At 40.8% G+C, this 25,166-nt stretch overlaps 1 protein-coding gene across 6 annotated transcripts in view; it reads left to right on the forward strand.

Annotated features, from left to right (window-relative positions):
• Positions 1 to 21,228, forward strand: part of LOC122927020 (serine/threonine-protein kinase SBK1-like) — a 106,901-nt gene extending 85,673 nt beyond the window's left edge. For all 6 annotated transcript variants that reach the window (XM_044278565.1, XM_044278563.1, XM_044278564.1 and 3 more), the window contains 2 exons: positions 7,523 to 7,725; positions 19,533 to 21,228. In XM_044278565.1, the coding sequence (XP_044134500.1) occupies positions 7,523 to 7,725; positions 19,533 to 20,102 (773 nt within the window). In that variant the 3' untranslated portion in view covers positions 20,103 to 21,228. The remainder of the gene's footprint in view (positions 1 to 7,522; positions 7,726 to 19,532) is intronic.
• Positions 21,229 to 25,166: the final 3,938 nt, after the last annotated feature.

The following is a 25,166-nucleotide window of genomic DNA, read 5'->3' on the forward strand; positions in this document are numbered from 1 at the left end:
CCAGCATCTCATCTGCAGACAGCTGTTTTGGGGTGATTGCCCCTCTTCATTGCAGAGCAGAGAATACTGGTTTAACTGGGTGAGAGGCCTATGTCAGGATTTGGGGGGTACTATCTCTTCTTATGGAGAGCGCCTTAATTGTGTGAGGAGACTTATAGGCAATATATGAACCCCCAAATCCTGACTTGGCTTCTCACCCAGTTAAGCCAGTATTTTCTGCCCTGCACTGATGAGGGGCAATCACTCCGAAACAGCTCTCTGCAGACGAGGTGCTGGCTTATTTATTATCCAAGTCATGTCTCAAGGCCTATTTAAACATTGACTTATATCTGGTGGAATAAGAGGCAGAGATTGCTAAAGACTAATTTGCATACCTTCATTCCAAAATTCCAGAGTATCACATAAGGAGAGATAGCACTCCCCCAAAAAAATCTCTGCTTTGCTAATTGTTTTAAAGGGTTGTAGCATACTGTTACAAGAAAATGTAAGTAAGTGCTTTGGAATTACCAGGGTTTCACCACGGATTATTAATAAAATGTGATCTGATTGTTATCACAATGTAACTAAACTAATGGCACACAAACAGCTGTGGCGTCCATGTCTTTTAATGAACACATTGAGTAAAACATCCACAGTAAATGGGAAAAAGGGAGTCTTCTCCAAGAGCTAATTAGCAACATGTGTTTCAATTAAGAAGATGAGATTGGAAGTGTGGGTTTACTCTTTCTCATTAAATAAAGGCACACAAAGCCTGGTTACTGACAAATCTTTTTACTCAAAAAAGATTAGTTAGTGTGAGCCATGTCTTTCAGAACACGGCAGGAGACGTGTTGTGGAGACACATGATTATGGAAAAAGCTGCAAAAGCATTGCTGAAGGCATGGGTGTATATTGCAAACATGTCTGTTTATGTGTTCACTAATAGTGACAAGAATGGTGTTCATGGAAGGAAACCATGAAGGTTGCAGCTGTCCCAAAAAAAAGCATTGTGGCATGTCTCAATTTTATCTGAAACCACCTGAATGCCATCACAATGCTTCTGGGAAAATGTTCAAAATGTTCTATGGACATATGAGACAAAAGTGGAACTTTTTATAAAAAATGCACAATGCTAAGTTTCAATGAAACACTTCACCAAAACCTCATCTGAACTGTAAAGCATGGTTGGAGTTGTTTTGCTGCCACAGGACCTGAACACCTTGCGTTCATTAGAGTAACAGTGAATTTTAAGGTTTATGAAAACATTTACAGAAGAATGTAAGGTGAGCAGTCCATGACCTGAAGCTGAAGAGACATTGGGAGATGCAACAAGACAATGACCCAAACAAGAAAGTACTGTAAACACACTAAAGAATGGTTGAAAAAACTTTGTGTTTTCGAAATGCCGGGATCGTGATCTTAACACTATTGAGATGCTGTGACAAGACCTGAAGAGGGCTGTGCAAGAAAGGCATCCTTAAATATTGATGAACTGAAACACATTTACTGGGAGCAATGGGCCAAAAATCCTCCTCAACGTTGTGAAAAATCCTTATTTAGCTGCTAGAAATGCTTAGCAAAGGTGACTGTTGCTATATGGGGATGTACAGGTTATTAAATTCAAGGATTCTCTTACGTATTTCCCTGAACTGTGGATATTTACTCAATATGTTCAATAAAGAACAGGAATGGTACAAGTGTTTATGTATTATTAGTTTAGCTAACAATCAGATCACATTTAATTAGAAATCAATGCAGAGATCCAAGTAATTCCAAATAATTCACTTACTTTTTATTGCAACTGTATATTGTATTAGTAAATTTTTATTAAAGGGGTTATCCGGGAAAAGATATTGATGGCTTATTCTCAGGATAGGTGTGTGGGGGTCAGACACCAAGGACCCCCGTGACCCCCGCCGATCAGCTGTTAGAAGAGGGCGGGTGCTCTGTGAGTGCCGCAGCCTCTTCCTAGGCCAGTGACATGACAGTACATCGGTCACATGGTCTAGTTGCAGTTCAGCCCCATTCAAGGCATTGGGGCTGAGCTGCAATACCAAGCACAGATGTAGTACAATGTAAGGCGGTGTAGTGATTTCCTGAAACAGCTGATCGGCGGGTGTGCCAGGACTCAGATAGGTCATAATTAACTTTTCCAGGATAACATCTTTAAGTGTTGTTTTGGCATATTACAAAAGAAAAAAGTAATTCCACCATTGTTCTTAGGGGCCTGTTTTTACACCATCCAAATTTTTTTTTTTATTACTCTAGCACAATAAAAACACAATTTGTCACCACAATTTGAAAGCCATGACTTTTGTTTATTTGATGCAAGATGAATATATTGTTTGTGGAACAAGGTTTCTTTCTCATTAGCACCACAGGGATACATATGGTATGATTTTTAAATGACTTTTTGTCATTGAAGATAACCAGAAAACCCATAAATTCTGACACTGTTATTTTATTTTTTTTGTCTGGCATTTACCATGCTGGATAAATAGCATTGTATTTTTTATAGTGCAAGTAATTATAGATGCATTTTTTCCCCTATGGATTTTTACATTTTTTTCTATAGATGTCACGGATGAGAGTGGGCGAAACCCTCATCCGTGCGATGTTAAGGATAAGGGAAGCTGCTAGGCCAGGACAACAGAATCAGGGAGCAGGTCACCTCCTAAAGCGTCCCTAACTCTGACCCTAACTCCTAACTGTATGAGCCAACCCAGATGGTAGGAGGGCTCATACTCAGGAACCTCGGGTCCCTACTAGCCCTCAAGAGATCCCTGGACTAGGAGCAGGGTAAGACGACCTGTTCCTCCTAGACATGGATGAACAGGAGTCTAACCTGACCAAGCTGCAAGAAAGGGAAACATAAACAGCCTATGGATATGGCAGGTGAGAGAAACGACTTCCAAACCTACCTGCCACAGACACACTGACTGGAACCCGTGCTCAAATGCTGAATGTCCACACCAAACATAGAAAGGACACAGCACACACACATAAACACACAGGAAACCAGATCCATAGCTGCAGTGAGGATAGACACCACACAAACATAAAATAAACATCATGACATAGTATTTATGACCACAAGGGTGGCCCTCACTGGAAGATGGTATATGAGACCAGGAGGATGACTCCAGCATATAACAAGGCTGAAGTACCCCTCAGCTTCAGGTCTCAACAGAGGCTAAATAGTCCAAGTAGCCACACCCACACAGACACACACTGGAAAGGGAATTAACCCTTCCAAGAGCAGACAGGGTAGTGAAGCCACTTAAAGGGGAAGTGCACACACAAATAAACCCCGTGCACACCAAACAGGGAAAGTGCACACATACATAGACAGGTTGCCAGGTGCGTGACAATAGACTTTAAAACTTTATTTTAGTCCATCAATGAGACTTGAACATGTGATCCCTCTCAGTACTTCTTATACTATATTAAGTACTCCAGTATAGCAATGTATTATGTCAGTCAGTGTTATACTAACAGGCAGACTATTCGGCCTGGATTAGGTAGGGCCTAGTAGGCTCTCATATATTATAGACCTCTGTAAGGCAACTTATTGCCATGGTAACCCCATCAACATTTAAATGTTCATGGGCTAATAGAAGGAATGCCCTCCATGTTTAAAATTTCTTAGGTTGGTATTGACTGTGGCATCTAAGCCATTAATTTACCAGGATGAGCGTTATCTCCGATACTGGCTGTTAGAGATTGGCGTCAGCCGTATGAGTGGGGATCACTATGGTGGTTCCACTCACCTTAAAAAAGGGTCAAAACAAAAAAAAATTGTTCTAGTTTTACCCCTGCAACACTCTGCTTCAATAGACATTTGGATTATTTATACCTAATACCGGTAGGAACTACCATAAATATACCTACACTGGGTATGGCTTCCTGGGAAAAACTTTCTCTAAACTTCCAAGTCCACTCTGTAGGTCAATGACTCAATACATTAGGACGTGACTTAGCTCATTAGAGGCATATGTGGCATCTGTCGAAAGATCTGTTTTAATTTGATGGTGTAAGTTTCCTCTTAGTCATAAATGCTTCTGTGCTTTTTCTTTCGGCTGTTGCTGGGACACAGCTTTTGTTTGTATGACAGATATAATTCCCTATGTCTCTGGGATGGAAGCTCTTCCTGGATCCTAGGGTGTCAACAGATCTGTTATTTCTTGTGGCAGTAGTAATGTTTGCAGATTTAATTGTAAGGAATGTTATCACACAATCAATACCAGAAATAAAATGGTGCCATTTTGAAAAATATTGTGAACTGATCTTGATAATGGTCTCAGTATATGGGTCTTCTACTTGGGTAAAAATCTTAACAAGATGATCTTTATGGATAATTTAGAATACCATGTTCAAAATACTTTCAGTACGCTGTGTTTTGAACAAAATTTCTAAACATTTTGGGGGAAAATGTCCCTTTGTACCAGAATTCTAAAGGAAAAATTTGCTCAAGCCATTTTGTGCAACTTCTGCACTTTTAAAAAGTGTGTGGGAAAGTGGGCACGCTTAGGTTTATTCATCAGGTGTATGCTAGATTTATTAACTGTGATTTAAGGTGCACACAAAAGTGCAAACTTACTCCAGTGGAGATGGGGGTGGTGTAACATAACTAGAGCACTGGAATAACATCTCTGGATAAAGGTGTTATGTTATGGAAAGATGCTCCAGATTTATGGAGCAATGTACAAAGTCCATAAATTTGGCTGAAATGACAACAATGCAGACTCAAGAAAAATAGACGTAAAAAAATTCCCCTCATAATTAATTTCCCCTTTGTGTATGGACATTCTTCTAATATTGTATAAACCCAAGAAAACATTTGGAACATCCCGTCTTTGCCTCTGTCTGTCTGCCTCTAATGACTGCATTTGTCTCCTGCCTTGACCCATACACTGTCTATGATCTCTGCTCACTGCCTTGGCACCTTAAGTTGGTGACTTCTGTCTTTCTATGTTGCAACCACTTCCACAGGAGACTACTGTGTTGGGGAGTACCAGTTTAAGGATTCCCAAAGGGAAGGATTAAGATCTCCCAATCCCTTAGACTCCACACCCTAGTTTAGTCCAATGCCAAATCCACTACTCCTGTTCAAATATGGCTACTGAAACTGCAGACAGATTCTTAAAAGACAGAAGCCACAGAACCTAGGAGGGTCATTTATCTTAGAGTGGTTGTCCGGGCAAAAGGTTCAGCATGGTCTAAAATAATAAAATAAGTCAATACTTTTTCTTATTGTATAGAGGGAATAGGAAGAAGAGGCAGGTGGGGGACTGTGAAACCTCAGAAAGCAGGTAGTATGGGAATGGAAAGGTTAATATTGATTTATTTAATTACTTTACAGCATGCTGAGCCTTTTTAAAAAAAATATAAAAGGCCAGACAACCTTGTTAATGCATTCCTGCGCTCTGATGTGCAAGTAAGGGAGTATATGGAGTGGCTCAGGAGCTGAGCCTGCACCATACTGGTGGTCATCAGCAGCGACCAGGATCAGAGATACCTAAAGTCGTAAGAGGTATAAGAATAAAGTTAAAGATCATACCCTTAAATGTCATTTCCTATTGTGGTGTCTCCCTGTCCTGACATTCAGCAAAGCCTTCATCTGGGGTGGTGGCATCTCAGCAGGGCTTACAAGTTAAACTCACCATAACAAATTAGGGGTTTTCCAGGCAAATGTACTTAAAGGGATTCTGTCACCTGCTTTTAGCATTTTAAGCTGGCACCATCGCTATGTTGATTAAAATACCTTATTTCCAGCAGTCTTCTTTTTACTTATTTTCGATAAAACTCGCCTGCGCGAGTTTTCTGGCCGCAGACAGGAAGGAGGACGGGGCATATCTATAAGGTAGATTATGACGTGGGGAGGGGGCGGAACTGTTTGCCGGGCTGTGGGAGGTTATTTGATGATCAGGAGGCGTTCTTGGGCACTGCAGGGGGGCGTCACTGGGCACCGGAGAGTAAAAAAAACGCCCCTCTGGGCACCTTGGACCCTAATTAGCATAACATAAAAATCGCTTTTATATCAAAACTACCAAATGAAAATAAGTAAAAAGAAGACTGCTGGAAATAAGGTATTTTAATCAACATAGCGATGGTGCCAGCTTAAAATGCTAAAAGCAGGTGACAGAATCCCTTTAAACAAGTGACAAGCCAGGGTTACTAAATGGCTTCAGGCGATGACCAGAATGGCGACTGCCCTGTATAAGAGTTTTGGAATTTCTTTAACGCACTCAAAAGTGAATGTAGACATGTTGTATGTAAAGTGACATGGAAAGGAGGATGGGATGAGTGGTAGTGGCTATGATGGTGGTAATAGTACTCACATTTCTTGGTAGCAGTCCTCACCCTGGCTCACCCTGGGCCGTGCACAGTGAATGGAGGTCACACCCTTTCTTCCCCTTAGAGCACTCTCTAAATTTCTGAGGCTCCTTCCCAGTGTTAGTTGGGGTGCCTTGGTAGTGAAAGGGTGGCAGGGTGCAAGGAGGCAGGAGGTCAGGTAGAGTGAGCACCGGTGAATGAGAAAAACCAGGCCCAGTTATGTGATAAAGAACAGTCTTTTTACTGAGGAGGATGAGAGTGACAGTTAAGATAGCAGCAATTGGGTCCATCCCTGAGGTATATCACAAAGCGTGCTTCTCCCCAATGGCTGTGTATGGGCAGGTGGCTGTGTATGGGCAGCTGTGATGATGGTAGTAGTAGTCCCTGGGTTTCACAATAAATAAAATTTTCTATATTTTCAATATTCTGTACTTGCTAACTTCTTCTGGAGTTCCCAACCTAAGGGTTGCAAAATTTAAATCCCGATGACCTATCCATCTCAAAGTGTGGTGGGTGCTGGCGGCAATTAACCCTTTCCACAGCAAGAAAGTCTTTTGCCATAAACGAGCATTACCTTACTGATGTTAACTTGAAGAACCTTGATAGTGGTTCTAGACATTCTAAGATGGCTCTTTTCTTCAGGGGTAGGTATGCATAGTGCAGAAAGAAATAAGTAGTTTAAAAGGAAATCACAACATTTAACTCAGCAACTTTAAATAAACCCTTTTAGCAATAATTAGCCCTTTGCAGTTTCCTTTGGGGCACTGTATATTCATTAACTCCCCACATCTTCATTTTTGCCATACACATTTTGCTAGCATAAGGCCTTGTGTAAATTATTTGTTGCAAAGTTGAATTTTTGAAGATGTATGCATGCAGACATAGGCATAAATGGATATGTGCACATCGTGAACTTTTATTTTTAGTAGATGTGTGTAATTTCTTCTCAGGTCATACCTTGAGCCACAAATAAGAATTTTTAGGCAATTTTATGCAAAACTAAACTAAATGAAACAAACAAATTTCACAAAGGTGGCATTTCAACAATGTGCTAAGGGTCTAAGTAAAAAAAAAAAAAAAATATGGGTATGGTGGCTTCATATGAAGTTTTATTGCATATACATACATAACTACATAAATTATATTTCAAGTCACATTGCTTATTTTCCCTGTATAGTAAAGTTATTTTTTATTTAATAATTTATAGGTAATGTTATGGCTCTAAAGCTAATGAAGAAAAAGTCAACAAAGAAGGAGAATTTTCTCATGGAGTACTGTGTGTCCTTGTGCCTGGCATCACATCCTAATATTATTAAAACTTTTGCAGTAGCCTTTGAAACCAGCAAATATTTTTCATTTGCTCAGGAGCTGGCCACCGCTGGTGATCTGCACTCCATCATTGTGCCTCACGTAAGTTACTACATAGGCAATCTAATCACATAAGAGCCCTATGGACTTTCAACAATCTAATGTTTATGGGAAGTCCACGACTTCCCCAACAGATGATACAGGGGGTAGAAGGATCAGTGAAACTGAATTTTCCCCCCGATCCTTTTGTTCTGGTTGCAGCTCTGTTTTCCTGTGAATTCTGAGATCTAGAAATAAAGTTGGCTTAACAAGGCTTAGGTGCATAAAAAGTTTACCAGACAGTAATAAATAAATAAAAGATACATATACAAACAGAGTAAAGTAAAGTAAAGTAACAAATCACCTAGCGTTCAAGCAAATTACTACCCAAACCCCATCAAACAATTCCCAACATGGAATCTAGCCGACGCGCATGATAGAACCTTAGATTGTGAGCCCCATTGGGGACAGCTTGATGCTAATGTCTGTAAAGCTCTGTGGAATATAGCATAAAATAAATAAATAATAAATGATACAAAGAGAGATAGTTACAAGACATCTTACCCTATCGATGTCATCAGAGGAGCTGAGCTCTTTGTTACTTTGTTACATGGAAGTTTATACTTCTAGCTTCAAGGTCCCTCCTAAAGGTCTTTAGTGTGCAGTACACATGCACAATTACCTCAGCCCTTGGAAATGTGGCCTGGTACCAGGTACTAGTCCTCATAACTGTAGAACAATAAGGGCCTGTATATCCTCACTAACTACATTACAATGAATATCACTACATTAAAAGGGTAGTAAATAAAGGTAATATTTAAAGGTAATAATTAAAGGGAAATAACCACTAAAAATAAACACAGGCTCTCGGCCCAATGACAACTCATATACACTCGGCCGAGCCAAATATGTATGGGGGAATTGGTAGAGATACCCATTGGTCAAAAGATCGTTTGACCAACTGTGTATGCTTGTTCAACAAAATCCATCAGTCCCAGCAATTTCAAGGGTTCTTTTATAAAGGCAGATCTTTTGCCCAAAATGATCACCATTTAGCAGGTTGGCCGGCATTTGTTTAACTCAATTTACATAAAGTAATCATCGGCACTGTATTTGGATGAATGATCATAAGTGCCATGTTCAGGCACATATACTTTCATTATTGTTGGCAGCACTTGTCCCTGTCTCCTAACCTCAGGAATATTCAGGGATTTCAGGGTTCTGAGGTTCCAGTGTATGGGCCCTCCTACCTTAAGGGTTGGCTCATACAGTTCGGAGAACAGGGCCAGATTTAGGAATGCAATAGGTGACCAACTCCCTTTTCTTGGCAGCCTGCTAGCTGCTACCCCTTGTCCCTTTAACATTGTACAATGGGGGGTTTACCCCACTCCCCACCGTGACAGTATATTCCATAAGGTGGCCCTCAAGGACTGGGCAGAAACACCCAGGCAAGGAGCAAAGCTCCAACACCAAGCAAGGCTGTAGTACAACTGCCCCCAGCCAGGAAGCCACAGATAAAGTCAATCTAGTGGCCACACCCAGGATACACCTAAATCCCCACTAGCAAGAAGATTAATCCCTTGCTCACCAAACAGCAGGAAGGCAAACATTAAAGGGGAAGTGCACATGCAAACTGCCAACACCACGTTGCCACCGGCAACCAGTCTGCATGGCAACCGCGTCACGGTCAAACACCAATATGACCGTGACAGGTTCAGCTGCCAGCACCATAAATGTATGGCACGTGGTAGCCAGATTCAAACTTTGTTGAATTATTTTTTTTCCGCTTAAGTGATATTTACCATATTTTTTGCTCCATAAGACCATAAGCTGCATCTAGGATATAGAGGAGGAAAATAAGAAAAAAATATTTTTCCTCAGACCTTAGATCGGACCCCCAAGCTCCATCAGACATCTGCATCAGACTCCTATTCCACCTTAGACCTTAGGTCAAACCCCCATTCCTCCTCAAACTCTAGATCAGACCCCCATTCCTCCTCAGACCTCAGATCAGAGCCCCTCAGACCCCTAAGCTCCATCAGACTTCTGTATCAGACCATCATTCCTCCTCAGACCTCAAATCTGACCCCATCATACCCCCATTCCTCCTCAGGCTTCAGATCAGACCCCCGAACTACATCAGATCTCTAGATCAGACCCCCATCATACCCCATTCCTCCTCAGATAAGACCACAAGCTTCACCAGACCAAAAAAAAGGAACTTACCTCTCCTGCTCCAGACTGCACTGACAATCACCGCTGCCTGGTCTTCTGCCGGTCTAGTGCTCCACTGTGAGATGATGCTGCATCAGGTCATATTGTGTGTCTACGTGTAATACATCCTGATGCTATACACAGTCAGGACACATGCAGTGCAGTACAACGAAGAAAAACCGGCACTCCAATTTTCTTTGCTCAAAAGGATTTATTGTTCACTCATGTGACGTGCGTTTCGACACTCACAGGTGTCTTTTTCAAACAGAAAGTGAGCAGTGCAGTGTCTGGAAAAAGAGGACTAGGGAGCTGTGAGGACAGCCAGCGCAGCGCTACAACTACCGCACCCCGCGTCTCGTGTATACTTCTATAATAGAAGCAGTCACGAGTAGTCGTTCTATAAGACACACTGCCATTTAACCCCCCCCCATGCTTTTGGGGGGGAAAATACTGTAATATTTTTAAATATGTCACCTATTGGCCTAAAAAAAAAGCAGTTCTAGAAGTAGTGTAAGGTTACAACTATGGGCACCTTTGAATTGATTTTATTGGTATTATTCATTTTCTGCCTATATGCAAATTTAACAGTCATCTATGAGCAGCATCAACTCTATTAAAGAAGCCATAACGACTGGTAGGGCTGACCTTGCTAGATTAAAAACATGCCTTTCTTCACTTGGCCCATTGCTGCGTTTAGAATTCATAAAAATGCAAATTAGGGCTTAAGTGCACCAAAGGCAGACACTAGGCACCTTAGCTGCACTGCTCTGCTCCCATCTCCACCTGGATGCCTGAACCTGTTAATAAAGTGGAGGGAAGCAAAGTGAAGGAGATAAGGTGCACAAAGTGGTTAAGGCCCACACTCAGTGCAGTTAAGCCCTAATTTGAATATTAAAACCCCCCACTTATTTCTGTTACATGAAGCAACAGATTAGGAGAAGGAAGCAATTTGTTCCACAGGGTTAGCCCTACCAGGCATTATGACTGCTTTAATAGTGTTCATCCTGCTGACAGCTGCCCTTTAAGTAACCTTACAGCTGCAAAGGACTTTCTCTGAAGAAATCTGCCTCACACTGCACTCTTGTTCTGTACAACCATGGGGGGTGGCTCGCCCTTTCTGACAGACTAAGCTCTGTCCCTTTTTCAAGTTGCTGTACTCACAATAAAAAGTACTACAGGTTTCCTCTGCAGCATGTAGTCCCTAGCAGATCCACAATCTGCCTCCAAAATATGTCCAGGATCCCAAAGTCTTTCATCTCTTGGCTCAGTTAGGTGCAGAGTCAATAAGTCTGTTACACAAGCTATCTCCACAGGCTGTCTTGCACGCACCTCCTCTTCCCTCTGGTATGCTGCACAAATATATATTTTGCTCTACTCCTTTGCTTCTCTGATAGGGCCAATCTAAGCCACAAGGTTGAACAGCTTTAATTAGCTACAGTTACTAAGGCCTGTTAACTGCATAATACATATTTTTATCTCTTTTACCAGTGTACCACAGCCGTAGCAGTGGGACGCTGGACCTCTCCCTTCTCGCAGTGTTATAGATAGCAGCAGTGAGGGAGAGGATGCTGTACACAGCAGATGTGTCTGGAAAGGGGGGAAAGAATCTAGGAAGGATGGCAGCTCACCTAGACTATAGATAGGGAGGAAGGTACACATTAGGCCTCACAAATGTAGAAACTGCAGCTCTGATGTGGACCCATTCACTTTAATGGTGCCGCAAAAGATGCGGACAGCATTCCGTGTGCTGTCTGCATCCATTGCTCCGTTCTGTGGCCCCACAAAAAAAAATTTAAAAAAATTTGAATATGTCCTATTCTTGTTCGTTTCCATTATGGATAGCCTGTTCCGTTCCACAGATTGTGGAACGCACATGGATGGCATCTGTGTTTTGCAGATCCTCGATTTGCAGACTGCAAAACATGGCGCGGTCGTGTGCATGTACAGATGTAGCAGGGTTAGCACTCAAACTCTTAACTCAAATTTCTTAAATCATCCTGTTATCTTGAAACAAAATCCATTGAAAGGCAATTGAAGGTGTTTGCTTAGATTAGATAACACAACTCAGAAATCTCAGAAAGCATGAGTGTTAACCCTACTACATCGGTATCTTAAGACAGTTTGCAGAGGTTGGCAGCAGCATCCTGGACAAACAGATCCATTAAGCATTACTGGGAGAGACGCGAATGAAGATTGCAGACTGAAACTTAGTGCAACCGTTTCAATCAAGGTACTTACTAACAAATGTAATTTTTGTCAAGTCAAAAGTGTTCATAACTAGTGTTGAGCGAACTTGTGTTTTAAGTTTGGCGTCTAAAGTTCGGGTTCGGGTTATCGAAGAATCGCGTTATGGATTCCGCTACCACGGACCATAAGTTATGGTCTGTGGTAGCGGAATCCATAACGCGATTCTTCGATAACCCGAACTTTAGACGCCGAACTTAAAACACAAGTTCACTCAACACTATTCATAACCTTTAAGTTATGTAGATTTATTTAAAAGTAAAATCATGAAGATCACAAAAAAAACTAAAAGAAGCAACAGAAAGTTAACCAAGACAGCACTATACCACAAATTCCACCATCATAGACAAGGAGGGTAATGGGTAATGGAGTTTGCTAGAAAAGGGCATGGAGAAAATAAATCTTGACTTTACCAAGGAATTCATATCTATCCAAAATTAGCAAAAATCAGGCAGCAGGTAGATTATTCTCATGCATGTACCAGCAAGTGACAAAACGGTCCTTTCCTGCCTTCTTGGGCATTGTATTAAGATATCAAAATAGTATTTTTCTGCTCTACATTTGGGGAAGCTGAGTCATGCTCCCCGCTTTACTTATATGCTCAACCTGTAGGTGTTGGGGATATAGTCTTTAGGTTTATATCATTAACATATATCATGCCTAACATTAATAAGAAAGAGAGAACATAATATATAAAGTTAAAGGGAATATGTTATTGACATATTTTTTTCTGCTAGTTAAAACGAGATAGTGACACACATACTTTTTTTTCCTAATCTGTTTTTATTTTTTGATTACAGATTCTTTTTTATTCCATTTTCTGAACATTATGGGGGCAGCCATCTTGCCTGATCTGTTCTAAACAGCATTTAGAAAGCATTTAAAAAAAGCGGGAGGTATCATATTCGATTTTGCGATATTTTGCGACTATTCGATTGAATATTCGTCTTATATTCATCGAATATTCGTCATTATTCTATTTATCGCGAATAATATGCGATTTAATTTTCCGCGTATTGCGAGTTTAACTGTATAAGGCAACTTTCCTATTGGTTGGCTATCTAGAATTAACGAAGATAACAAATATAGCGCTATATTCTCTATATTCGTTAATTCTAGCAAGCCAATAGGAAAGTTGCCTATGGACAGCTCTAAGTTGGATTCGCAATGTGAGAATATTACTTTGCCTATTTTTTGCAATAAATAGAATACTGAGTCATTATTCTATTTATTACAAAAAATAGGCAAAGTAATATTCTCGCATTGCGAATCCAACTTAGTTCTGTGTATAGGCAACATTCCTAATAGTTGCGTTTTTAGAATATTTGTAATATTCTAAAACAAGAATATATAGCAATATAGCAGATATTCGGAACAAAAACGAATATAGAGCAATTTAGTTAATATAGTGCTATAATCTATTTTTTTAATAGTTGTAATTTTTTTCCAATCTGAACTTCAGATGAGAAAAAAATTACGACTATTAGAGAAAGAAGATTGTAGCACTATATTAGCTAAATTGCTCTACATTCATTTTTTTGAATATTCGCTATATTGCTATATATTCTTGTTTTAGAATATTACGAATATTTAAAAAAACGAATATATATTTGTTTTTTAGAATATTCGTAATATTCTAAAGCAAGAATATATAGCAATATAGCGAATATTCGAAAAAAAAAATAATATAGAGCAATTTAGGTAATATAGTGCTTTAATCTTTTTTTTAATAGTTGTAATTTTTTTCTCATCTGAAGTTCAGATTGGAAAAAAATTTACAACTATAAAAAAGAAGATTATAGCACCTTAATAGCTAAATTGCTCTATATTCGTTTTGTTTTTTTCGAATATTTGCTATATTGCTATATATGCTTGTCTTAGAATATTACGAATATTCTAAAAAAGAATATATATCATTTTTTAATATTCGTCTTTTAAAAAAAAAATCTGTACAGTTGTTCCACTTTCGCATAATCCTCCCCGACAAGCGTCCCCGTGCACCATGGGAACTGAGATTGTGAAAACTCAGATCCGATTGTATATTCTAACCCCCAGGCTAGCGTCCCCGTCACCATGGGAACGCCTGGGGGTTAGAATATACCATTGGATCTGAGCTTTCATGATCTCAGTGAGATTGTGAAAACTCAGATCCGATGGTATATTCTAACCCCTAGGCGTTCCCATGGTGATGGGGACGCTTGTCGGGAAGGAGTATGCCGAAGTGGAACAACTGTACAGATTTAAAAAAAAGAAGAATATTCTAAAAAACTAATATATTCTATATAAAGCTGTATATTAGTTTTTTAGAATATTCGTAATTTTTCCCACCTAAAGTCATGATTACTCCCTGCTTAAGTTGCTTGTAGGCCAATGACTCATTGGCCCACAAGCAAGAATCAGGGAGGAATCATGTTTTCAGATGTTAAAAAATGCGGAATATTCGATATAGAGAATATATAGCACTATATTACAGATTGTTATTAAAGAGATTTTGTGTTTTCACTATAGTGAAGGTTCATCCTTACTATAGGTCATCAATCTAAAATCGATGGTCCTACTCTCGGCACCCAGCTCGCGCACTGCGAGATTACGGCGATCTGACTTTGTGAGCAAGGAGGAGATTCCTGGATACAGGCGGTGCTGGGCTCCTTCACAGCGGGGCGCGGCTGGGCTCCAGAACGGTTAGTGCAGCCCCTTGGGCTCCTTACCAGGCTGATTTACATATCTATAAAATCATTTTTCACACTCAATAAAACCACTCAGAGATAGGACAGGTATATTGTGGACATACTAGCGGCGATCTAGCTGTGCATGTCCGCATCTCTATAGGGTAAAAAGAGGTGACAGAATCCCTTTACAAATCAAGTCCCGAAGTCTCACAATAACTCACTTCGCCTCGTCGGAGGCCATACATTTTAATGCTGTACAGAGATACTCATCCCTAAACAAAAGGAAACATTTTGGCTAAAAAGATGGATAACTCAAAACACAATACAGAACAGAACAAAAAGCGATAAAATGCACACGTATTTTCATGTGGAAGGGGGAATGTAACCTAAAGTGCTGTTCACATCACGTATTCCGACATTAAAAATGTTTTTGCTACACACTTAAAGACTTCTTTAGACAAATGAATGCTACAATATTGAACCTTTGCTTTAAAGTACACAGTACATAGAAGACAATGGCAGATGTCCGCAGATCTATACAGGCATGCAGTCTTAGGGATATACTGCATTCTGATGGTAAAACTTCATTCCACTGCAAATAGCTGGTGGCCTCCTGCTATATTTACAAGCTGGTATGAAAACATCTGTAGAAACACTTCTGCATTGATTCAATGACCTCTGATATATTTATACATAGTTATCTGGTCCCTTTTTTCCCCAAAACTAAATATTCCTGGCCTTCATAATGTTTCTGGATATTGTAGTCTACCTTGCAGGAAGAGGTGATCTAAGGTCTTAATAAAAAAAAACACACACACGTTTTATTTGGAAAATGGATAAATGCCAAAATAGAACACAGTGAAAAGAATGCACCGCACTGATGCGTTTCGACTCTCTACCGAGTTTTAATCATAGCACCGTAGTCTACCTCTTCTTTTTATTTCTTTGGTTTTCTTCTGCAGCTCCACTACAGTGCATTGTTCTTAGTAGAATGGCCCGCACAACTGAACGCCATGCCCCATTTACGATCCAACTGGTGATTTCTAGGGCGGTTTTAAATTTTTTTATGAGCATTTTGTTGTTTTCAAAGCCTTTTTTATGATGCCACTTTAAAGTCCATAGTGCATTATGAAACATACTACATGAAAAGCAACTTTGGAGGCATTCTGCATTGCATTTTAACACTTTAGACATTTCCGGGGTCATTTATTAAGACCGGCAATTTATACGCGGGTTTTAATCCCCATTCGCTGGCAGCAGATGCGCAGGCCTCTACATAACTTTGGCGCTTGGTGCCGACGGCTATGCGGCATGGCCAGCTCCCTTGCTGGCCTTATTAAGGACCATTTTCCATAAACTGGAGTAGAAAATTATAAATAAGATGGGCCTGAAAGCCCGCCATCTTCCCCGCCCAAGGCCCCCCTTCCTTTTTCCACCACCTTGGAAAAGTGACATGAGTGGGTAAAAGTCACACATTTTGCCGCAAAACCACTTTGCAACAAAATATTCCCCTTTAACACGCCACAAAGTGGCGAAATTTTTTTGATGAGTGACCCCCTTCTTTTTCTAAAATGCAGATATGGCGTCTTTTTTCTTATATTCTTAGCTACAGGACTTGAAAAAAAGGGAATATGTCATCAGAAAATGACCTATTGTTTAAAGTTTTTATGTTTTACAGAATTTTTGGTGATGCTATACATTTAATTTTCCATGTCACAATCTATATTTAGAAGAAGAAAAAACTTTAAATCCTGCAGTTTTCACTCTGGTCACTAAGCCTAATAATAGGCACCACTTTGTGGTCACAAATCACTTTTCAGCAGTCATCTAATTATCATCAAAGGCAGGATTTCAATGACAGATATTACCTACATATAGATAGCGCAGCGTCCATTATTCACAGTACATGGTTGGCAAAGCTTATGTACTCCTCCCTTGTACAGTGACCAGGTCACACAGCATGCCTAGAAAACTCTCTCACAGAATGAGTCCTTTCAGACTAATGTGTCTATAGTCCATAATGGCTGCTATAGCATATATATCTAATATATAATATAATATATAACTATGTTCAGGAAACAGTCATAAAAAATCTGGAATCAGCAAATAAAAACAAATGAGAAAAAATATATCTGTTGCTATATTCTTTTAACTGGCAGAAAAATGATAGGCCATAGAAAAAAAAACATTAAAAACCCCACAAAATGAAAAATAAAATCGTTTTTGCAAGCATAAAAAAATGTAAAAAATAGGTGTGAAGAAAAACTTACATTGAAAAAACGTTTTCATCTTGTGCATCTGTGTTCCTTATGACCCACCCTGTCCCTTATTACTTGCTTTGGTGGCAGCTGCCTGGCATGGGCCTGCTACGGTTCAGGTTAATATCCACTAATATCCCTAAAGTCATTTTCTATATCAGTTTTCTCTTATCGTTTTACCCTTTAGCATGTAATAAAAACTTTTGTTTTCCTGTCCAGAGTTCATAACCTTAAATGTAATGAAGTGTTAATCTTCGTTTGCCGTTTCTCTTTCCAAGTCCAACTTCTCCAACTCCTTCTGTAAAAACAAAAAACAAAAAAAACCCTGTCCCCTCTTCTGTATTCATTACACAGTTTAGTATCGTCTGCAAATAATGAGATTTTCCAACATCATCCCTCTACAAGGTCATTCATAATCTTTCAAAAAGAACAGAGTTATAAGTGCCTGGGCCATACAGTTGACAGGACTGCTTGAAACAATGTCAAACCGGGTGTGAATGTAGCCTAAGGGGATGGTGGGCGTTTTGCTTATGAGGGGAATTTATGAAGATTTCTATGTCAGAACACAGAATAGTTGCAAATTTTTGCACAAGACCCCATTTGCGACTTAATTATGCTTCTAAGAGTGTCCATGTTGTGTGTTTGAGGAAATGGGACCTACACAACCTGACAACTTTAAAATTACTTACTCCGGAAAACGGGTCAGAATAAAAGCTAAACTCTAAGCCTATTTCTGGCACATAAGCCTCCCAAGATGCACCAAAACGATTAAGAAGAATGCTCCTCTTTATAAATTTGGCGCTTCTTACATCAGCAGACTTTGCACTAAGACTGAAGTATGAAACGGTGGTCTTAAATACATTTCCCCAGAAATGTTGGTCTTTTTTGTCTATAGTATGCAAATAATTGTGCCATGCATCTTAAAGGACATCAGTCAACAGTTTTGTACCTATGGCACTGTCTGACCTGTTACATGTGATCTTGGCAGCTGAAGGCATCTGTGTTGGTCCCATGGTCATATGTGCCCGCATTGCTGAGAAAAATGTTGTTTTGATATATTCAAATGAGCCTCTAGGAGCAACGGGGGCGTTACCATTACACCTAGAGGCTCTGCTCTCTCTGCAACTGCCACGTCTTCTCCACTTTGATTGACAGGACCAGACAGTGTAAACATCATCACACATGCCTGGTCCTGCCAATCAAAGTGTAGCAGATGCAGCAGTTGCAGAGAGAGCAGAGCCTCTAGGTGTAATGACAACGCCCCCGTTGCTCCTAAGACTCATTTTCATATAGCGAAACATCCTTTTTCTCAGCAATGCAGACACATATGAACATAGGACCAACACAGATGTCTTCATCTGCCAAGATCACATGTAACAGGTCAGCCAGTTTCAAAGGTACATAACTGCTGACAGATGCCCATTCAACGGGAATTCCTATCTAGAGCATTTATGGCATATTGACAGGATATTCCATAAATTTCTAATAGGCGTAGGTCCCACCACTAGAACCCAATCCTGTCTAAGAAAGGGGCCCTGACATGAATGAAAAGCATCCTACACATCCTCTCCGTTCACTGCTATTAGCCTATTTTTGGAAGTCCTATAGCGGTGAACCGAGAGGTGGACATGCATGTGCAGGTGTTCCCCTTTCACTTCCAAGTCTTGCTCTTTAGATAGCAATAGTGGCAAAGGAAAGAGAGGAGCTGATAGGGTAAGTGCCTCAAATTTATTGACCCCCCCGTGGGATAAAAGCTGTTCACCTGTTTGAGTTGTGCAAGTAGGCATAACACTAGTTGGTTGGTCAGTGCAGCTGGTGTCCCCAAAAATTCCCCTCACATGGATGCCAGCCGATGGGAACAAGAATAGATAGCATAGCAGGGGGTGCTAAATGGTTAGACCGTAAAGGTGATACACAGGTTAAACATCTATTGGCGCGATGACACAACCATTCGGTGGGTGAAGAATTTTCTTTATTGTTAAAAATTCAGTTAGACAATGCGTTTCGGAGCTCTAGGGCTCCTTTTTCAATTCTGGTTTGCAATGAAGATGCAAGTTCTATCCAGCCATGGTCCATTGGGAAGGACTACTCTAATGGTGTGCAGAGCTGGTCCACAGCTGGATGGAACTTGCATGTTCATCGTGAACCAGGCTTGAAAGAGGAGCCCTAGAGCTTCAAAATGCGTTGTCTAACTGAAGTTTTACCAATAAAGAAAGTTCTTCACCCACCCAATGATTGGATCATTGCGACAATAGATGTCTTATCTGCATCTGCTCTTTATGGTCTAGCTGTTCAGTGCTCTCTACTATGTTCTTTAGATAGGGACTCTTCCTAGAGCTATCTGGCATTTATAGCATATCCTATCCATATGCTATAAATACACCAGATTGGTATACCCCTTTAATAAATAATCAGAACATTTGATCTGAGTACTCTCTTAAACAGTTGATAGCACCAATCACCATCTGTGTTTTTATCTTTTTAGGTTGGTCTACCTGATATAATGGTGAAGCGATGTGCCATGCAGTTAGCGGAAGCTCTGGACTTTATGCACAGCAAAGCCCTTGTTCACAGAGATGTCAAACTGGATAATGTTCTGCTTTTTGACAGCGACTGTCACTACATCAAACTTGCTGATTTTGGATTAACAAGGCTTGAAGGTTTCCACATCTCTCCATTGAAAGGAACCGTTCCTTATTCGGCTCCTGAACTATGTAACTTAGGAGAAAATGAAACTCTTGAACTTGACTCCAGCCTCGATGTGTGGGCCTTTGCTATTGTTCTGTTTTGCATTTCCACCGGATACTTCCCTTGGGATACGGCATCATGTCAAGATGAGCAGTACGAAAAATTTGTTCTCTGGCAAACTACAGGAAATTACCAGAAAATCCCTTCTCAATGGAAGCAATTTACATGGCGTGCGCTAGACATGTTTCAGAAGATGTTAGCAATAAACGCTATGACGCGAAGCCCTGCCATTGAAGTCCAAAAATATCTAAGTGACCCATGGAAAATGAACAGCGTGAATGATAACAGCAACTTACAAGATAACTGAAATGATACAGAACAGAGTGTTGATAGTGTGAACTTTCTGAAAGATAAAACCAGCATTGAAAGCAAAGCATGGCCAACAGTTCTTCTGCGGTCAGAATAAAATGCCCCTCGTAACATAATGAACTTGTTAGGGGAAATATCTGGATCATTTGACACCAATACTGACATGTTAAAGAGCTTCTGCCTCTAATATCCTGATTAACTTTACTTGTGACAATACTTTAGAAAAGCAATACCTAGACTAGGGCTTTACAGCAACACATGGTTCGATCAAAGGTTTGCAGTAAAATCACAGCATTGCTGTGACTCCTGGTGCCTTCAGAGAGGAAAGGATAGGATTGGTGGCTGCAGCAATGAGGCGGTGTCATAATCCTCACAGTTAGTAATCCTGCTCCAGTAATCTAGAGTCTGTGTGGGCAGTGAGTTGAGGGGCACAACCCTTTATCGTCTGACTTTTGAGGCCTCCTCCCTGGCGGTGGCTGGGGTGTCCTTCATGTCAGAATGAGCAGCGGGGTGTAAGGCATGAGAACCAGTGCTGGGTGAGCAGATGGTGGCAGCAATGACCAGTCCTGCTTGGTTGGAATAAATAGAGTCTTTTACTGAGTAGATAATAGGAGTCACAGTATACGGTAAATACATGCAGCAGGTGCAGTCTTGAAGTATTTCACAGAGTAGGGTTTTCCCGAAAAGCTGTATATAGAAGGTGACAATGATAGTAGTAATACTCCCTGAACCTCTCTCTAGATACACTTTGCAGTTTACCTAAATAATAACAGACCTACAATCACTCTCAATGTACTTTCTGCAATGCCCAGTTGGAGGGTGCTGTCCTAAATCTGATGGCCAGCCTGTCTCAGAAGCAATAAACCTAGGCTACGGGCAGTAAAGTCTATTGCCATAAACATGCATTTACCTTACTGACTCAGTCCAGCACAGCCTTAAAGGGGTTGTCCGGGTTCAGAGCTGAACCGGACATACCCACATTTTCACCCAGCCAGCCACCTGATATTAGCTTTATTGCATGTCATGCTACGATGCTCTCCTGCAGGGCAAGGGCTTTTTTGTTTATGTTTTTACACTGCATGGCGGAGGCTTCCACCAAGCAGTGTATTCGTTGATGTCACCAGCACTGATGGGCAGACTTTAGTGCTGCCCTAGCCGTTTTACAGGCTAGGGCAGCGCTAAATCCTGCCCATCAGTGCCGGTGACATCTTTGGGCTCACTGCTGGGCGGAAGCCTCCACCTAGCAGGCCCTATGGAGAGCCCGGTACTTCACTGGGTCTCCTAAAAAAGCCTTTGCCATGCGCAATTCAGCGCATGGCAAAGGAGAGCATCGGAGCATTTCATGCTCATATCAACAGGGCCTGCCTGGGTTAAAATGGGGATATATCCGGGTTCGGCTCTAAACCCAGAAAACACATTTAAATTGGTCCTCAAATGTTCATTGCTTCTTTCCCCAGGGAATAATCCTCAGCAAAGTTGCTTTCTGGCAGTTTTCCACTCTCAGGGATGGTGTTCTCTTTGGCCTACTTTTGCAGAAACTCTACTCTACAAGCCAACTAAGAACTGCCAGTTAACTATTTCCTACTTATATATGACCATTTGGGATACATAATGCACAGATCATCACAGTAAACATTTTTTAAACAGCTTTTATAGTGTGAAACACAGCATTAAATCTTTTAGTAGTAAACTTGGTATATTAACCCTTTAGCAATGAAGGGTCTCCATAGGTTTCCTATGTAAAGGAAAGTTGTGCAAAAAAAAAAAAAACATACAATAAATGGTTATAAGGGAAAATATTAGAATTCTCAATACAGAATGCTTAGTAAAATTTTATAATACATTTTTTTTTTAACTTACCTCATCCAATTGTTCGCGCAGCCCAGCTTCTCTTCTGTCTTCTTCTTTGATGCCCAGGAGGAAAAGGACCTGTGGTGATGTCACTGTGCTCATCACATGGTCCGTCACATGATCCATCACTATGGTGATGGATCATGTGATGGACCATGTGATGAGCGCAGTGACGTCACCACGTGTCCTTTTTCTCCTGGGCATCAAAGGAAAAAACTGAAGAGAAGCCGGGCTGCACGAACAAGTGGATGAGGTGAGTTGAATTATTTGTAAAACATTTTAACCCCTCCATCCTTATTTTACTAAGCATTCTGTGTTAAGAATGCTATTATTTTCCCTTATAACCATGTTATAAGGGAAAATAATAACATTTACACAACACCTAACCCAAACCCGAACTTCTGTGAAGAAGTCCGGGTTTGGGTACCAAACATGCCGATTTTTCTCATGTGCTTGCACTCGCTCTGGAAAATCACGCATTTTCCCGCGACGCACACGCATCTTATCCGGCCCTCACACGCGACGCCCGTGTGAAAGAGGCCTTAGACTGGCCGCACACATGATATCATTGATCGCCTTGTACACATACACATTCGGGTCAGCCGAACAAGCATGTGTCTTAGGCCTCTAGCACATGAACGTGTGCTGCCCGTGCTGTGGAATGCAAATTGATATCCGCAATGCACGGGCACCGACCGTAGGCCAGCCGCATGTGGATCGCGACCCCATTCAATTGAATAGGGTCCGCAATCCGTCTGTTCCGCAAAAAGATAGGACAAGTTCTATCTTCTACGGAAGCACGGAACGGAACCCCACAAAAGCACTGGGTAACATAGTAACATAGGGTAGTGCTTCTGTTCCGTGGTTACATTCCGTTCCGCACAGCATCTCCGGATTTGCGGACCCATTCAAGTGAATGGGTCCGAATCCGTGATGCAGAATGCACACGGCCAGTGCCCGGGTATTGCGGACCCGCCGTTTGCGGGCCGCAATACGGCCATGGGGGACACACGTTTGTGTGCAAGAGGTCTTAGTAGGAAGAGGGTGTGAAAATAGATGCATTCTTCTCAGCAGCTTAGAGTTATCACCCCAAGAACAAAAGGGTGAGGCAGTTCACATCCGACTTCCCAAATTTTTGCCATAGACGGCTGGTCTTCTTTGCACCCGATGAGTTTTTGCAGCCTCGTGTTTCTGTGAACGATAAGAATACCTTTGAGATCTTCTGTCAGACACCAGATGATCAGGAAATATTGTTGAGTGATTCATGTAGCGTCACATGTTTACCAATTACTGGTCGCCAAAAATAAAAATTGGGGATGGCGTCATATAGAAAAAAGGCAGGGCAGAATTGTTTCTATATTTTTCCAATTAAATAAAAAAAAGGTTAATCAAGCTTTAGGTCGTTTCTGTATTTCATTTCCAAATTGAAGGGATATGTCGAAACAGCCAAGAATACTTCCTGAGCTCTTTCCATTCCTTCCTACAGAATAAAATAGAGAAAGTCATATGCATGTGCCTCCTCCCTTCTCCTCCCCCTTCTCCGCTCGCTTCTAATAAGCAATGACGGACACTAGACACCCGGCTGCCAGAATCTGACCAACTATGTGAATGCAATAAATGTCATTTGTGGGACGACCATCTCTGGGTGAAGATATGAAGAAGTTGGTTATAGCCGAAGAGCTTGTATAGATATTAAGTACTGCAAAGGAAAATTTGCTGTTTGTTATTAGTGATTAGTGAGCAAATTTTCTGAAATTCAATTCGGGTCTGAATAAATTCTACCCGAATCAAAAGTGCCCAGATGAGTTGTTGATGACATTCTAAGGTCCAATTACACACAAATAAATAGATGATACGGCACTAAAACTTTTCAGATAAAATCCATAGACGTATTATATCATGTTTAGAGAAGAGTGAATCTACTCGCAGATTTGGAGATTCGTTAAGACTATCTGATTTTTTTAGGCACCGAATCGAACCCGAATATTTTCTGTTTCGATTCAGACCAGTCTTAAAATAGCGTCCAGCCAGGCAGGAGGTAATTGCAGTCAGTTGCGATAAAAGTAGATACAGTTACACCTGACGCTCTATTAGACCGAGGGGACGGATGAGGGAAAATGATAAATTTAACGAAACGGCATAGGAGCTTTTCATTAAAAAAAAAAGTGTTTTAGAGGACTAGAGGGGGTTATGTACCAATTTCCAGGGCAATTGGAGCAACTTTGGTTTGGAATGAATAGATTTGGACCCGAACCAAACTTTTTGAAAAATTTGTCGAATCTGAAAGTAACCGAACCTTGGAAGATACGCTTATCTCTAATCATGTTTAAAAAAATGCCAACATGGAGCACAGCAAAATTGGCCTACACGTTTCGATCTTTGATTAAGATGGTGTGCTGAGTGCTGAAATGTACAGGATAATTTTGCTGTGCTCCATGTTGGCATGTTTTAAACCATATGATATAATAAAGCCATGGATTTTATTTCAAAAGTCTCCGCACTGGATCCTCTATTCGTGTGGAATTGGATCCGAACTCTGTGAGATTCCGCAGCACTAAAGGAGTGGATTGGATACAAGGGTGAGCTGAATTTGGGTTGTTTTTTGACATTCTCGGGTGTCCTAGGACTATACCCAACACCTTTCAAGCTCCTTAACGCCAAGATGTCGTTAGTAATGCAAAAATGACAGCAACATACAGTATATGACTATGGGTAAACACATGGGGGTCATTTATTAAGCCCGGCGTTTTATACGCCGGTCTTAATAAGCACCTGGCACCAGCCGTTACATAACTTCAGTGTATCCAGTGGCGGTCTAAATGTAAGACAGTTTCCTTGCTGTCTTACATTTAGACAATTTTCTACGCCTAAAACAGGAGTAGAAAATGATAAATGAGACAGCCTGCCCCCTTCCCCGTCCACTTTTCTAGACTTGGCTTGAGCGGGGAAAAGTGGCAGATTGCGGCGCAAATAACCTTTGTTATATAATCTGCGACAGAAATATGCCTAATATAGGCTTATTTCTGATCGTCAATGACCCCCACAGAAGCTGGCGGTAGCTAAGAGGCTCTATGAAAATAAACTGCATTGCAGTTTTTTTATTTTATTAATCCAAACATTTTCACTTTTTGGCAGCAAATGCCTTCAGGCATTTACACACAGGTGGATTCGCAAACGGTAACCTCATTATAGGTTATCTTAACGTGTTATT

This window comes from Bufo gargarizans, chromosome 2 (assembly GCF_014858855.1).
Source record: "Bufo gargarizans isolate SCDJY-AF-19 chromosome 2, ASM1485885v1, whole genome shotgun sequence".
Lineage (NCBI taxonomy): Eukaryota > Metazoa > Chordata > Amphibia > Anura > Bufonidae > Bufo > Bufo gargarizans.